This window comes from Cricetulus griseus, chromosome 6 (assembly GCF_003668045.3).
Source record: "Cricetulus griseus strain 17A/GY chromosome 6, alternate assembly CriGri-PICRH-1.0, whole genome shotgun sequence".
Classification (NCBI taxonomy): domain Eukaryota; kingdom Metazoa; phylum Chordata; class Mammalia; order Rodentia; family Cricetidae; genus Cricetulus; species Cricetulus griseus.
Genome location: NC_048599.1, coordinates 153,316,127 through 153,333,576, shown reverse-complemented (window position 1 = coordinate 153,333,576; position 17,450 = coordinate 153,316,127). Strand labels below are relative to the sequence as shown.

At 51.7% G+C, this 17,450-nt stretch overlaps 1 protein-coding gene across 1 annotated transcript in view; it reads right to left on the bottom strand.

Moving 5' to 3' along the window:
* Positions 1-2,599: 2,599 nt before the first annotated feature.
* Lrrc4b (leucine rich repeat containing 4B) overlaps positions 2,600-17,450 on the bottom strand; it is an 18,509-nt gene continuing 3,658 nt past the window's right edge. The window contains 2 exon segments of the mRNA XM_035447123.1: positions 2,600-3,305; positions 3,307-4,427. Of these exon segments, the coding sequence (XP_035303014.1) occupies positions 2,600-3,305; positions 3,307-4,427 (1,827 nt within the window).

Genomic DNA, 17,450 nt, shown 5'->3' with positions numbered 1-17,450 from the left:
TGTTGTAGATCTTCAGTGTTTGTTGGTCTCTGTACCAGACCTGGGCAGTGAATGATCTTTGTAGTTTAACCCTTGACCCTCTCCACTGGAGCCAGAGGGAGGGAGCAGGGTGGTAGGGATGAGGTGCTTCTCTGTGAGCCCTCTGCCCTCCTGTGCTGGCTGGCATGGTGGCTTGCGAGCTAGGCCTTTGTGGCCCTGTGTGCTCACTACCCCACTGCCTCCTGTGCAGCCACATTCTCCCATCCCTCATGAGGTGCAGTCCCCCCTCCTCAGGCTGAACAGCAGGTTGTCATGGAAATTGCATTTTGCTTGGGATAGGGGAAGAACTGGGGACTAGAACTTGGGTCTTCCACTAGGTCCCTTACAGACCTCTTGATCTCTGTTATGTGGAAAGGTCTGGCTGGAGTGTCATGTGGTTCGGCATGCCACACTGTGTCCTGTCTTTCTCAGTCCTCCATGCCCCTCAGTCCCGGCCAGAGTCCCCTCCCCCACCCCAGTGTCTAATTGCCCTTGAGGTCACAGTCTCCTGCCTCTTTGTATTCCTGGTCCCCTGCCTCCTCTCCCACCTCCTATCCCAGCCACGAAGAAGGGGGTCTGCATAGCTGGGGGAGTTCCTAAGTGTCCCCAGGATGAGTCCAGCCACTGCCTGTCAGGCCTGGCATGGGACATGGCAGGCTGCAGTAGGCCAGCTCCCTGCCCCCATTGCCACCTGGTACAGCCGCAGTGTTGCCATGGTAACCAGGATCCTAGCTGAGATGGCTGCGAGCAGGCAGGAAGGATGGAGAGAGAACCCAAAGTGCATGCACAACAGCTCTGCCCTAGACTTCATCCACACAGAGCAGCCAGACAGGGAGGGAGGGGGCCACACACCCGACAGGTGTCACAGATAAACAGGCCACTTCGTACTGTGGTGGGAGAGAGGAGAGGATGCAGGGATAGAGCGTCAGGAGAGGTGGGGACAGGGAGAAGGTGGCACACACACACACACACACACACACACACACGGAGTTGGGGAGGCTCCCTGCTCTCCCATGTCTGGCAGAGGTATGTACCCTGGGACTTCAGTGCCCACAGAGGGTCTAGATCTATATTTGGGTGACAGGCCAAGTGTCCATGTGCTGTATGCCTGCCTCTGGCTGTCTCTGCCTCCCTAGGCCTTCTCAGACTTCCTAGGCAACCCTAGTTCTCTGAGGCTGAACCTTGGACACACGGGCCCCTCTGAGATGTCACTAATATCCTCACGCCAGCACCATCCAGCCCTGGCCTAGTTGCAGGCTTCCCTCCATGTGCCCTGGTCTGTTTACAATGTTGGCATGTGGTCATGTGGCCCAGACCTGTTTGTTTTGTATGCACCTCCCTTGTACAAACTGTCTCCTGACTAGCCAGGGATGTGTGTGAACTAGAGAAGACTCCCTGTGGGGATATAACCACTTGCTCAGTAGTATCACCCAGAAGGTTCTGTGGCTACCCTAACCTTCAGATCGTCAATTTTGGCCTTCCTGGACAACTGTTTCTGCAGATGGTCACTTTAGGAGAGGTTCTGCTGATGTGCAAGCCCCTAAAACAGAATGATGGCACCCCTACTCTGAGGAGGCACACATGGATGGCCCCAGCAACCCGGAGAGGCTGGGACAGAGCTTTTCTGGCCAGGATTCAGAGGGACCTAGCCCTGTCAGCACTGTGACCTTGGATTTACAGTCTTCAGAATTCCAATATCCTACAGTTCTGCTGTTCCAAGCCACTGTGGAACTTTGCAGTCCTAGGTCCCTTCTGGGTTGTGTGATGTTTGTGTGTGAGTGTGTGTGTGTGTGGGGCAGACACCAGAGTCAGAAAGGAAAGAGCCAGAGATGTCGATGGAGATAGACACATAGGAGAAGGCCAGAAGTCAAGCTTCTAGAACATTCTTGGAAGGGCAGACAGGAAGATGGGACAGTGCTGCTATGTGCTGGATGAGCTCATTCCTCTCCAATGGAGTCCTAGAGTTGTAATTTTGGGGTGCCCGCTCCCACCTCCTGGAGGACAGCATCACTGGCTGGCCATTCTCTCCTGGTCCCACCCACAGTGGCTTTGTACTCTGTCTTCAATACTTTCATGACCAAAAAAAAAATTTTTTTTTTTTACTTTTTCCATGTTTTTTTTTTTTTTAAAGTAATTACAGAGCAGGTAGTGAGTGACGCAAACCTCCCTTCAGTATCAAAAGAGTCTGTGGGGCGGGTGGGGCCGGCCAGGGCCGCGAGTAGAGCTCGCTGTCGGGGACACTGTCGGAGTTGCCCCTTGGGCTCTGGTGAAGTTGTCTGTCTCTTGTGTTTTGAGAGTGGAGGAGTAAGAGGAAAGGACAGGCGTCAAACTGCAAAAAAAGAAAGAAAAAAGAAAGAGCCATAAAAGGAGGGCTGGGGTGGGGGGAGGTACTCCTCGAAGAAGCTCCTCTCCCCTGGAGGGTGGCGGCAGGGCTGGTGGGCAGAGGACTCGGCAAGGCGGAGGGCGCGGCCCCTGTCCTGATCTCCAGGTCCTTTCTTGTTGCAGGACCGCCAGCGCCGCCGGGCTGCGCAGCAAGCGGGAGCATCCCGGGCTGGCGTCCTGCGTCCCTGCCGGCCCGGGTTTAGATTTGTGTCTCTTGCACGTTCTCCTTGGAGCCGCTCTTGAAGAGCAGAGGTTCATGGATTGAGTTGAGGCCGGGGCCTTTGGCCCCGCACCCGCCTCCTGGGTTGCCGCCGCCGTAGTGTGCCTTGAAGGCGGCCGCCACGTAGTGGTGGTGGTTGAGGTGTTCTCGCTCCAGCGCGGGAAGGGCCAGGTGGCTGTCCCCGCCCACGCCCGCGCCTCCGGCCACCGCGGTGGCCGCGGCCACCGACACAGCGGAGGCGGCGGGAAGCTCGTCCTCCACATTGATGATCTCCACAGTGCGCGTGGGCCCGTGGTGCTTGTGCAGCTGGTGCTGCTTGCGCAGCTTGTAGAAGGCCACCAGCATCACAGCGGCCATGAAGGTGATGGCCACGAAGCAGCCGATGATTATTTTGGTGGTCTTCATGACGTCGTCTAGGTCCTTAAGCGCGTTCTCCGTGACGTCCGTGATGGGCACCGTGAACGCCTTCTCCGTGGGCCGTGAGGAGCGCGGGGCCGGCGCCGTGGTGGACGCCGAGGCCGGGGCTGCAGCGTCAGGCCGGCCGCCGCCCCACGCGCCGTCGGTCGTGGGCCCCGGGGGCTCCTTTTCAGTCCCCCGGGGCTGCTGAGCCTCCTCACCCGGCTGCGTTTCCAGTGTCTCCACCGTCACCGTGGTGAAGTAGGTGTAGCCGCCCGCCCCCCTGCACCGCCCCCGCCCCCGGGGCCCCGCCCCCCACCCCCCCTGCAGCCACCGGGTCCACAGCTGACACATTAAGCGTGGCCGAGGCAGTGGTGTTGCCGGCCGAGTTTGTCACCATGCACGTGTACTGGCCCGTGTCCTGCACCGTGACGTTGGTGAAGTTGAGCGTGCCGTCGTGCAGGACCGAGATGCGCACACGGTAGGAACCATGCGTCATGAGTGTGCCGTTAGGTGTCAGCCAGTTGACGGAGGTCATGGATGTGCCCGTGCGGCACTTGAGCTCGGCCGCCATACCCTCGGTGACATTGAGGTCTGTGGGTGGCTCCACGATGACCGGGGCGTAGCAGGTGAAGTGTGACTGGTCCAGCTCACCGATGTAGCGGCCCTTGAGGCCAGCGGGCGCGTGGCAGCGTGCACAGCACGTGGTGTTGCTAGGCACTGTCTCCTTCAGCCACCAGCTGAGCCACAGCACATCACAGTTGCAGTGCCAGGGGTTGTGGTTGAGGTGGACGCGCTCCAGACGGTGCAGGGGCGTGAAGAGGTCGTGTGGCAGCGACATCAGGTTGTTGTGGGACAGGTTCAGCTCTTCCAGCGACTTGAGATCGTCAAAGGCATTTCTCTCGATGGTGGCCACTTGGGCATGCATCAGCCACAGCTTGCGCAGGCTGGTGAGGCCCTGGAAGGAGCCGGGGCGAATTAGGTCCAGCCGGTTCCCAGACAGCTCCAGCTCCTCCAGGCGCACAAGCGCTGTGAGGTTGGGGATGTCCTTTAGGTTGCACATGCCCAGATTGAGGTAGCGCAGGTTCACCAGCCCCTCGAAGGCCGCCTCCGATATGTACTCCAGCCGTTTGAGCTCGCCCAGGTCCAGGCGGCGCAGTGAGGGCACGCGGTTGAAGGCATAGGAGGGGATGCTTTCGATGGGGTTGTTGCGCAGCCACAGTTCCCGTAGCTTGGACAGGTACTCAAAGGCCTGTGTGGGCACCGTGGTTAGCCGGTTGTCAAAGAGTTCCAGTGTGTTGAGACTAGGCAGCCCATTGAATGCGCCCACCTCGATCTTGCGCACCAGGTTCTTGCTCAGCTGCAGGATCTCCAGGTGCCGGAGGTGCTTGAATGTGTCAGTGCGGATCACCTACGGGGAGACTAGTGTCAGTGCACCCGACAAGCCTGGACTCTGCAGTTCACAGTAGGAGAATGAGACCCTGATGTCCAAGATGCTGGGCAGGAGCTCTATGACTAATCCACGGTAGAGGCCCTCACTGGAGGACTCTTAAATGGGTGATCGACACTGGACCACACCCCAGTCCCTCACTGGGGGATTCTAGGCAGGTGGGTCCTCTCCCATTAACCTTCACTCCTGGCTGTCTGCATGTTTTATTTGGACATAGGGTCTCATCATGTTCCCAAGACTGGCCTTAAACTCTTGATCTTGGTACTTCAGGCTTCTGACTAACTGGGAAGACAGGCCGGTGTCTCCATGCCTGACTTACTCATGCTGCTTCTGTGTCCCAGGATGCTTTCCACACACACCTGTCATTCACCCGTTAACAGTCCTATAATTTCTCCGGTTCTGAGAGGAAGAGAGGAGGCTCACCACAGGGCTTGCTGGGTGCTGAGCTGGGTGGGCCTGCCTCCCTCTTGTCTGTATTTATGGACACATACAGAAATTGAGGCTGTGGAGGTTATGGACAGCACACTCCTCCTCCCAGCCCTGCCTGTCACCTGACCATTGTCCAGGGTCAACTCCCTCAGGAAGGGAGGGCGGCAGAGACAGCTGATAAGAGACCATGCACATGCCTCAGGCTGTTGGCTTCTCTTTGCCTCAGGATTCTCACTATTGTTCTCATGGCCTACTGACCCAAAGTCTTCATGGAAGCGCCACCTGCAGGAGGCAGCTCAAGGACATCAGCCCTGAAGCTCCACCCTCAGTGTTTCCACTATCTATCTCCTCCTCTCACCCCCATCTACAGCTCCACCCCTGCCCTCACTCCCACCACACCCTACAAGGGTGTTTAGACTCACAGGCCCATGGCCTCCCTAATTACAGTTTGCTGCTACAATATTCTACCCCATACAAGCTACACACCTAGATGACAGATTTTTTAAAAAATTTGAGACAGGGTCTTAAGTAGCCCAGGCTGGCCTTGAATTTACCGGATGTGATAACGTGAATTTCAAATCCTCCTGCCTCCACTTACCTGGCCAACGTGTGGTTTATGCAGTGCTGGGGCTGGAAGCCTGGACTTTCTGCATGCTAGGCAGGCGCTCCACCAACTGCATCCTCACCCATGATCCCCTAAAGAGCTTTAGCCCTGGCTTCAAGCACTTCATCTTCCATTCCCATCGCCGTCCTTCTCCCTCTGCTACCTCTTTATCTAACAAGCTCCCCAGAACTGCAAACTCACTCCTGCCTCCAAGCCTGTGTATTTGCTGTTCCCTCAGTCTCCAGCGCTAGCGTACTTCCGCTCATGGTCAACTCCTCAACTCTTCTTTGCCCGTATCAGGGTTGTCTGCTCTGGAGGATGTCCTGGCTGCAGCCCCATGGGTGTGAGTGCCCACGGGCCGTGTGTCACCCACAGAGAGGTGGCTCTGGGCTTAGGAGAGCAGCGCTTCCTCCGCAGCAGAATGGGCTTGAAACCATCTCCTCTTAGAACTCCTGTCTGGGACACCCACTCTTTCAGCTGATCACAGAGCCACACCTCCAGCTCCTCACTTGTGTTAAGTGGGTGCTCTGCCACTGAGCTACAACCACATTTCATGAGGACAGTGAAGAACCTGGGCTCTTCGCTGATTCATGGAGGTGCTGAGGCTTTAGGGAAAGAGATGGAAGGGGTGAGAGAGCACAGCATGGTAACTCATGCATGTATTAGTCCCAGCAGTCAGGGGCCTGAGGCAGGAGGATTATAGTGAGTTGAGGCCACCCTGGGCTATGCAATTAGACCAAGTCTCAACCCCGACTTCCACCCTAGCCCTTAAGAAGAAAACTTAGGTACTCCCACTCCACTGTGGTAGAGTAAGTGTCTGGAGCCTGGACTGAGATTTCAAGAGTGAGGGACAGAGAGGGGCTGTGGAGGGAAGAGGCTCCTCAAGGCACGCTACCTGGTTCCTTGGACCAGGCCTGGCTGGCACCAAGTCAGAATTATAGACAGAACAAGCATTGACAAGCCTATTGATGGGAGTCACCTGTATGCCTTTTAAGGAAAAATAACAAGGAAAGTCTGGAAAACAGAGTCCAGCCATGTTAGCCATACAACACACATCCATCTATTCCCTTCTTCCTTCTTTGAAAATTATTTATTTTGTGTGTAGGAGTGTTTGCCTGCATGTGTGTATGAGCACCATGTGTGTGGTACCCAGAAAGGCCAGAAGAGGGCATTGGGTGGGTCCCTTGGAACTAGATGTTGGGAGCTGAACCCAGGTTCTCTGCAAGGGCAGCAAGTGCTCTTTAGTGTGCAGGCATCTCCCCAGCCTCACTCTCCTTTTATACATGACCACAATTGTAGATGATTAAACTTTAAACTTTCAAGTTTTTTGAGGCTTTGTAGCTGGAGCCATGCCTCCTGCTTTGGTCTCTTGAGTAGCTGGGAATACAGGTGTGTGCTGGAGTCACCAGTCCCAACTGATGCTTAATACTGTTAGGTTGATTGAATTGAGCAATGTTGGGAGATTAGTAAAGCCTATATCTGAGTGTTACTGGTCCAGAGACCAGGAAATTATGAAGCTTGGACCTAATAATACATGTTTAATCCAGTGAGGGGCTGAAGTGGTAGTGAACATCCCTAGGATCCCCCAGAAAGGGGCTGGGAGCATGCCTCAGTAGTGGAGCCCCTGTCTAGAATCCCCCCAGTGAGGGGCTGGGGTATGGCTTAGAGGTAGGGCTCTTGTCTAGAATCCCCCATGAGGAGCTGGGTGTGTGGTTCCACTTTACTACTGTGGAGCACTTGCCTATCATTTGTGAGGTTCTATGCTCAGTGGCCAGATAAAACAGTGACTGCAATCCCACAGGAATACTTGGATCTGAAGTTTTGACTCAGTAGATCATGATTAATACCTGTTCTCTGCTTCAGCCTCTGCTTCTTCCCCAACACCTTCCCTTCAAATCAGTGGCCAGAGTTATCCAAGGTGGACGTCTGACCTCAATGACTTCAGTGACACACCCACCAACACTGCTTTCTGCCCCCCTCTCTTCTGCTCCAGCCACAACAGGGACACACACAGGTCCCCTTCATTAGTCATACCCTGTCTGGATTCTTGGCTTCCTCCTGAGATGCTCTCTCTCCGTTTTCTGGAACTCCGAGGAAAGCCATTTGGTATCTGCCTGCTCACCTACCCCAAATGGTTCCACTCATTACAAAGATATTTTACTAGCTCCACATATTGGCTGCCGCTGGTTTGACATGCTGTAACCCTGTCTGGACCATGAGCCTTGTGTAGAGACCATGGCAATGAGGTCTGCACTCATAGTATTCAGTGCAATACCTCGGTCACTGAGCCAGGTCTAAGGGTAGGTAGATGTACCAGGGAGAGTAAGGCCCTGTGATGGGTCATAGGCATTTTAACAGGATCTAAAGTTCCCTAAGACAAGACTTGGGCACACCTGTGAAAGGGCTTCTAGATTGGGTTCATGGAAGCAAAAGACCCGCCCTGAATGTGGGGGCACCAGCCTATGGACTGGGGGTTCTGGATTGAATGAAAAGGAGAAATTGACTGAGCACCTGTGGACTGTATGTAATGTGACCAGGTGACACTGCTGTCACCACGCCTTTGTTGACATGCTGGGCAGCACCACCTAGAGTAGTGAACCAGAATGAGTTCTTCCCTTAACTCACATCTGTCAGATATGCTGAGATTAACAATGAGAAAAGTTACCAGTGCATACCCTTGCTAGACAGCACCCAAGTGTGCTGGTGACTGCCTGAGTGACAGTGCCAGAGAGTGAAGCTCCCACTTCACTGGGATGATGCTTACCATCCCAGCACCTGGGAGGCTGAGGCAGGAGAGTTGCCATGAGTCCAAGGAGGCAGGATTGTGAGTTTTAGTTCAGTCATCAAACTTACTATGTAGTCAAGAAAGACCTTAAACTCCTGATCCTCCCGTCTCTGCCTCCCAAGTGCTGGGATTCCAAGAGTGCCACCACAGCTGCTTTACACAGGGCTGGGACTGAACTCAGGGCTTGATGCATGCTAGACAATCACTCTAGGAACTCAGTCCCACCCCCACCCTGAAGTCCCTGCCTTTTGTAGAAAGCTTAGCTGACTTGATTTACTGTAATCATGAACTCACAAGGGATCACTCCTACAATGCTACTGGATGTTTGCACTTATCCTTCCCCCGTCTCCTGTGGAGTGGATTTCTTCTCATTCCATTTACCCTCTTCTGCTTTAGAATTTAGAGACTGCCTCTTCTCTCTAGTGGTCACCTTAAAACACTAAGGTGGTTTGAACAGGAATGGCCCCCACAGGCTCATATATTTGAATGCTTGGCCTTAGGGAGTAGTGCTACTTGAGGGACTAGGAGGTGTGGTTTTGTTGAAGGAAGTGTGTCACTGAGGGTGGGTTTTGGGGTTTCAAATGCTCAGGGCAGGCCCAGTATTTCCTTCTCTTCCTGCTAACTGGGATGTAGAGCTCTCAGCTACCTCTCCAGTACCATATCTGCCTGCATGCCACCATGCTCCCTTGTCATAATAATGGATTAAAGCTCTAAACTAAGCCAGTCCCAATTAAATATTTTCCTTTATAAGAGTTGCTGTGGTCATGGTGTCTCTTCACAGCAACAGAACATTGACTAAAATAGACACTCTTTTTTGATTCTCCTGCCTCAGTCTCTTGAGTACCCGGATGACATGTTCTTACCTCCCTGTCACAACCTTAAATATGAACAGGCATGCTTTAGGAGCACAGCCCTTCATTTCTCTCTTCCCTTCCCAAATAATACAAGGCTGATCCTACCTCTGACTCTAAAGCTAAGAGCCATGCTGATGGGCCCCAGCAAGGAGGGAGGAAGGGAGAGAGAGAGAGAGAGAGAGAGAGAGAGAGAGAGAGAGAGAGAGAGAGAGAGAGAGAACATGTCCTGGTCAGCCATAGCCCATTCCCACCCATATTTGATATTTATATGAAGGGAAGCAAGGATCTAAAGAGGGAAGTCAGTTGTCCTGTTTCCACTCAGAAAAAGGACTCAAAGTTGCCTTCTTCTGGACCAAGACGTGGAGGCTTTGTCATGACTACTGCTAACCAGCAAAGCCAAGGGAGCAGGGCTTAGGGGTGTTGTGTGCTGTGTGAGCTGTAGGGCACAGTCACAGGTGCTAATGTCCTTATAAGACTCCTCCTTTCTGCAGGGCGTTGGTGGCGAATGCCTTTAATCCCAGCATTCGGGAGGCAGAGGCAGGAGGATCTCTGTGAGTTTGAGGCCAGCCTGGTCCCCAGAGTGAGTGCCAGGAGAGGTTCCAAAGCTACACAGAGAAACTCTCGAACCCCCCCCCCCAAAAAAAAGACTCCTTCCTTCCTTCTTTCCTTCTTTTTCCCCTTCCTCTCTCCCTCCCTCCTTCTCTCCCTTCCTTTTTGGCTAGGTTGGCCTCAATCTCTTTATGAAGCTTGAACTTCAATCCTCCTGCCTCCACCTCCCAAGTGCTGGGATGACAGGCCTGCCCCACAAAGATCAAACCCAAGGCCTCATTTATGGTAGGCTAGCACTCTATCAATGAGCTACAGTTCCAGCCTCCCTCTGCCCCAGACACCTTTTCCTTTGGAGATGGGGTTGCCATGTAGCCCCGATTGCCCTGGAAGCCCAGGCAAGCACCACCATTCTGGCTTATGGATGTCTGAGAGGTTTTATATCATTCTGGGCTTTCTCTGGGGATGGATGTGGACAGGACAGACACAGTCCTGACCTTGCAGAGCCTGCAGTATGATAATTAATCATCCATTATTGTGTAATTATGGAGCTTCCAGCCTGCTGGGGTGATGGGCCCCAGTACCCTAACACCATCGGAAAAACTCCAGACCAGATGTCCTCTGAGGCTGGGGATAGAGTCACAAGGCTACTGTCATGGCTATTCTTGGTTGTCAGCTTGACAAAACTTGGAATGAACTAAAACCAAAATGGCTGAGCAAAACTGTGGGGGCTTTTTTTTTTTTCCAAGTTAAATCATTTGAATGTGGCATGGTGGTGCATGCCTTTAGTCCCAGGATCTGGAGGCAGAGGCAGGCCGATCTCTGAGTTCTAGACCAGTCTGGTCTAAAAAGTGAGTCTCTGGACAGCCAGGACTACACAGAGAAACTATGTCTCAAAAACAAACAAACAAATTAAATAATTTAAAGTGGGAAGACCCACTTCTTATCTGGACCACACCTTTTGCCTCGGAGTGCATCCGGTCTGGAGCATTTCAGATGGTGTTGGGGTACTGAGGCCCATCACCCCAGCAGGTTGGAAACTCCACAATTACACCACGGGCTCTTTGAGGTCAGGACAGTGTCTGGCCTGTCCATATTCAGCCCCAGGGGAGGCCCAGAATGGCATAACCTGTATAAAGGACACGGAAGAAGGAAGCATGCTCTCTCTGCCTGCTTGCTTTGCGATTGACAGCAAGTTCATTCCTTCACTGGCATCAGAGCCCACTTCCTTGAGATTCCAGTGTCTACTGAAAGCCAGCGGAGGCATCCAGCCTCATGGACTGAACAACTACTGAATTCTTGGATTTTCCATTGGTAGACAGTCATTGTTGCAATTCTAGTACTCCCTCCCCATATGCATGCATGCATGTATGTATGTATGTATGTATGTATGTATCTCCATCCTTTCTATCAGTTGTGTTCCTCTAGAGAACCCTAATACAACTGTTGACAGACACCATGGTGATTGACTCTTGGAGCAGGGAGCCCTCCATCTCCTGCCCAACATTGCTGTGTGACACAGGAGACAGGGAGGCCCTGGGTCTGGCCATGTCTATCCCCTTAGTCCTTCAGCAACATGTACTGCTCCTCGCTTGCTCGCCTGGCTCCTTGCCAGAGCTGAGGACTGAGTAGGCACTCAAGCCAGGGAGCCTGGCGGCAGCCCTCCCTACCACATGGCCTCCTTAGGGCACTGTGCATGTCTGTGGCAGTCTGTAACCAGGACCGGAGTTGAGCGAATCACTGTATTCTGCTGGGGCTTTTAAGAAAATAAACTGTCAGGAGATCCTTTATTAAAAATTTAACAGTGGTAGGAAAATGATTAAGTGGACGTTCATCCTAATGCTATTAAGATAAATTGTTTTCATACATCCTGAATGTAATGAAGCAGGGGAAACGTCGAGCAAGTTTGTGAGGGTTGTGGTTGTTTTGGTTTTTGTGCCACAATTTTTTGTTTTCAAGTCTAAGAGATACTGGACTGGAGATATGGCTGACTCAGGTAAGTGCTGGCTATGCAAGCTTGGTGTCCTGAGTTTGATTTCCAGAACCCAGATAAGAATCTGGGTGCAACAGTGCACATATGTAACCTCAACACTAGGGAGATAGAGGCAAGCTGATTCTTTGGGCTGGATGGCAAGCCAGTCTAGCCAAATAAGTGTACTTCAGGTAAAAAAAGGTGAGAGGGACACAAGAAACACAAGAAACACCGACCTCTGGCTTACACACACACACACACACACACACACACACACCACACTATATACATACACACAGAACATATAACACACACACACACAACACACAGACACAAATACCACATACACACCACACATACAACATACCACACATACACCCACAACACACACAATACACTGTATAACACACACCACACCACACACACACTACCCACATACACCACGTTACCCACATACTACATACACACCACACATACACAATACACTAGGTAAAACACACCACAACACCTCACACACCACACATACACACACACCACACACACACACACACACAAATAATAAAACTAAACTCCCCAGCTGTTTTGATGGAGGCTTCTGTGTTTAGCCCTTGTCCTTTGATAGGGTGTCTTGTTCTTCCTTGGGACTTCTTTGGTGGCTTAGCCATGTGTTGGTACAAGCCTGTACAACGAGTCCCCTAGGCCAGGCCTGGCCTCCTTCCTTTCTTCCCTCTGGCCAGGGCCTGGAGTACCCTTCCACCCTGATCTAGTGATTGTGAGGAGCTGTGCTGAGAAGGCTGAGCCCTGGTTCTACTTCCTGACCACAGCACGCACCTCAGTCTCCATCTCCCAGGCCTCAGTGTGCTTTGCTGTCCTCTGGCTGTCCTAAGGAAGGGCTTGTAGGGCAGGTGTGTCCTCTCCTCCCTTCCTCTCCTGGGCTGTGAGGAAGCTCAAGCTGGGACACTTCTTTCACGGAGGTAGAGTCTCAGAGCCCAAGTCTGCCCAATGAAGAGTAGGTGGCCCTAGGCACAGAGGCCATCAGGTGCTGCAGGACACAACAGTTCTATGTGTTCAGTGTGACAGCTGCACCTGGGATGATGATACAAGAGGGATGGGCCACCATGGCCTTGTTTTATGCCACATTGGGGATTAATTGTGCTACACTCTAGGGGAGCACTCTACTAATGGAGCCACACCCCTACTCCCAAGCCCCCAAACTTTTCAGGAGCTCTGACAGAGGGGCTGGAATGAAGTGGAGGTCTGGGTGGTTTCCATAATGAGCCTGAGGCTTCAAGTAGACCCTTATGTCCCTGGACACAGAGCACATGGGAACTCATGGGTGGATGAGCTGTGGGCAGGAGAGCGCCTCAGGAGGAGGCACCTGTGTGCTGCAGGACTTCTTGGTCACAGTGTGTCTAGGGTTATGGGATGGGTAGGAAGGGACTGAGATCAAAGGAAGGGCATGTTATCTCCTGGTTGTAGTCCTAACATGCAAGAGGATTATGGGAAGTTGCAGGCTAGCCGGGGTTATAGAGTGGAACTCTGCTTCACCCTGCCCTCTGACAATACACAGGGCACACGTTTGAGGACCTGAGCTCAGAGCCCAGAGCCTCCATAAAGTGGACAAAGAAGTGCTCAGGTCACTGCACACTCAGGGTTTGCAACAGAGGCCTGCCCCAGACAGAGTGGAAGGGAGTTCCAACTGCATGTGTGTCCTCTGACCTCCACACTGCGAGGCAGCGCTTGGGGGCTTGCAGTCACACGCATGAGCACCCTCACATGCAAGATGCAGCCCCCTTGAAAATGTGTATTTCCCAATTGCCAAGAAAATGTTAATATTCTGACCACATGCACAAAAAGATAAGCCTCTTTTTCACTCGTACACACACACACACACCAACAAACAAAACACACACAAAAACCAAAGCCTGGGGGAACTCACAGTTGGTAAAGTGCTTGCCCAGTTAGCAGGAGGTCCAGAGTTGCATTCCCAGAACCCACAGAGAAAGCCAGGTGTGGTGGCAGGTGTTTGTCGCTTCAGGCTGGGGATCCCTGGAGCTCACTACCCAGATAATCCAGCCTGACAGCTGAGCACCAAGCCATGGAGAGACCTCCCTACAGGATGTAGTTGCTACCTGAGAAAGAGTATCTGAAGTTGTCCCCTGGTCTCCACATATTCACGAGCGCGCACACACGTCAGGGTGGGGCTGTAGCTCGGTTAGTGGGGTGTTCACAGGGCATGCACAAGACCCTGGGTTCCATCTCCAGCACTACAGAAACTATGTGTGGTGGCACTTTCCCGTCATCCCAACTTTGTGAGGTGGAGGCAGGAAGATCAGGAATTCAAGGCTATCTTCTTTGATGCAGTGAGTTCAAGGCCAGCCTGAGATAAATGAGACTTACCTCAAATAAATAAAAAAAAGGATAAGAAAAAAAAAACTAACCCATCAGACAGCTCAGTTGAAGGAGGCAGGTGTGGCCCTTCCCCAGGCTCCTCAAACAGGTGTGGGAAAGGAGGTGCCCATCCAGCTGCAGGCTTTAGCCTCAGACTCCCTTATCTACAGCAGGGCTCTACCACTGAGCCACACCCCACCCCTCACTGGGGGAGCCTAGGCAGGGGCTCAACTGCTGATCTATACCTCAGCTCTCTTTTTACATTTTATTTTGAGAAATGGCTTTAAAAAGTCTCCCAGCTATCTTTGGACACTCCATTCCCCCTGCCTCAGCCTCCTGAGTAGCTGTGAAACCAGACCTTTGCTGCCACCCCAGGCTTTGCATCTGCTACTTCCATTTATTGTCCTGATTGCAAAAAGGATCGAAGGCTTTCAATGGACAAATATTTAGAAAGCAAAATACCATTGGAGAAGTTAAATTCCTCACAAAAAGCAGCCTCCGCAGAGAAGCATGGGTAGTATTTTTGTGTGTTCCTTGTGAAATGTTTCTTTAAAAGATTTATTTATAGCCAGGTGATGATGGTGCACGCCTTTAATCCCAGCACTTGGGAGGCAGAGGCAGGAGGATCTATGTGAGTTCAAGGCCAGCCTGGTCAACAAAGTGAGCTTCAGGACAGCCAGGGCCACACAGAGCAGCCCTGTCAAAAAAAAAAAAAAAAAAAAAAAAAAAAAAAAAAAAAAAAAAAGAAAGAAAGAAAGAGAAAAAAATTATTAGTAGGTGTATGGTGTCTTGCCTGCATGTAAGTATGTACACCACATGTCCAGTGCCAACAAAGGCAGGAAGAGGTGGTAACCACCACCCACCACACTGGAACTGGAATTTCATGTGGTTGTGAGCTGCTTTATAGGTCTGGGTCCTGAACCTGGGTCCTCAGAAATAACAACCCTTTTAAAAAAACTTTAATTTTTTTTTTAATGGTGTTGGACAGATGGCTCACTGGTTAAGAGCACAGGCTGCTCTCCCAGAATCAGGGTTCAATTCCTAGTGCTCACAGGGCAGCTCACAACTGTCAGTAACTCCAGTTTCAGGGGATCCAACACCCCTCACACAGACATGAATGCAGGTAAAACACCAAAGCACATAAAATAAAATTAGATAAATTATAAAAATTTTTATGCACATGTGTATTTTTTTTTGTTTTTTTTTGTTTTTTTTTTTTTTTTGTTTTTCGAGACAGGGTTTCTCTGTGGCTTTGGAGGCTGTCCTGGCACTCGCTCTTGTAGACCAGGCTGGTCTTGAACTCACAGTGATCCACCTGCCTCTGCCTCCTGAGTGCTGGGATTAAAGGCGTGAGCCACCAACGCCCGGCTATGTGTATTTTGCTTGAGTATTTGCATCATGTGTGCGCCTGATACCCTCAGAGGTCAGTAAAGGACATCAGAGTTGGGAGGTTGTCAGACATTATGTGGGTGTTGGGAACTGAACCCAGGTCCTCTCAGAGCAACGAGTGCTCCTAAGAGCTGGGCCATGTCTCCAACCCCACTCCTTGTGAAGTTTTAAAATATTAACACCTGGGGGTCATTTGGAGTTCTTCCTTGTACTTTCTGAAAGCTAGTGATATTGAGATGTAGGCCCACTATGAGGCACAAATTAGCCTTAAACTCCTGCCAATCATCCTGCCTCAGCCTTCTGAATGCTGGGATGTCAGCTGTGTAGCCCCACACCTAGATAACTGTTTGGTTATGGGGCATTTTGAAGTGTCTCACGATCTTTAAGACTTCATTGTAAATACCTATGCAGAGTTCACAGATGGGGTGTGGGGAAATTCCCTCCTTAGCTATAGCTGTGTAATATCCAAGGTGGAACCATGGGGTAACTCACTCCCCAGGTTTTTGCAGCATGGGATGTTAGGCCATCCTCAAAGAGAAGTCTTTGTACCTTCTAGCGGTGGGTGGTGGAAGGACTCCACCACAGCCTCTGTGGCGACAGCTGCACTTTGTTAACTTAAATGCACACATGGCTTAAGACCAACAATTCCCCAGATGAAACCTTCCATGGAGATCGCTCTGCAGTGATCTCCAGGGAGAGTTAATGCATGCACAGGACTAAGCTCAACACCCAGCACTCACAGGAAGAACCAGGTGTATGGCTCAGGATCGAGATCCCAGCATGGAAAAATGGAGACAGGCTGACATGGTAGCTAACCTAGCTGATTTGATGAGTTTCAGGCCCATGAGAGATCCTGTCTCAAAAATGAGGTGGATAGCTCCCAATAAATAACACCCAGGGTGGAACACACACACACACACACACACACACACACACACAAAAAAAAAAAAAAAAAAAAAAAAACCAAAAAAACATAAATTCAAACAAATGAGAAAAGAAGAAAAAGATCTCCAAGTGTGATTTTGCAGCAAGGGAGTGGACACATGGGCCAGCAAAAGGAGTCCTGATGCAGTTAGGGTGACAGAGGAGATGAACATGGCTGAGAGAATATGGGGACAAAGAACCAACTCCACAGCAGTTTTATTTGCATAAATTAAACACACACACACACACACACACACACACCACACACACACACACACACACACACACACACACACACGGCAGCAGGAAGACAGAGACCACCATGTGTATCTGAGGGTTTTGTGGGGCCAGAGATGGAAATGGGAAGGAGGAAGGGTGCTGCAGTAAGGGGCCCAGCCAGGTGGATCAGCTTCCAGAGAAGAGGAGGGCACAGAAGGGTGGCTGTCCAACCTCTGCTTCCCACACTCCAACTTCTCCTAGGCCTGGTGGTCTGTCACCTGGCCAGAAAAACCCTGAGGCTGCAAGTTCTGTTAGGTTGTCCAACTGGACAACTGGGGACTAGTGGGAAACTGTTGATTTAAGAAAAAATAAAATGTTCTGGGCTCCACCTTCAGCACTGCAAACCAGCCAACCTAAATCAAATAAAGTAAGTGAGAGAGTCATTCACTGTCTCTGCCCTATGGTAGAGGCTTTCCCCGCCACCTACACACACAACCACAGAGTCCTGTCAGTACCCTTTAGTTCCTCCAGTGCCCAGTGTGGTTCTCTCCCCTGTACTCCTAGGACAACTGCCTATGTGGGAACAGGTGGTGAGACTCTCTCAGCCATGCAGGTTCTCACAGGAGGGCACTGTGAGGACAGGGGTCCTGCTCGGGAGAGGGCAGAGCTTTGGGGCCAGCCTCCATCTACCCTCAAGTGTCTGCTGAGTGCCTGCTGCCCACTAGGCTCTGGCTCTGGATGCCAAGGGTGCAGCAGGGAATAGTGGGAGGTGCACCTTGGAGCTGTGAAGGCAGTCGATGAGCCAGTCATCAGGCAGTGTGGTGTGTGTGTGTGTGTGTGTGTCGAGAACACGCATGCACGCACGCGCGCG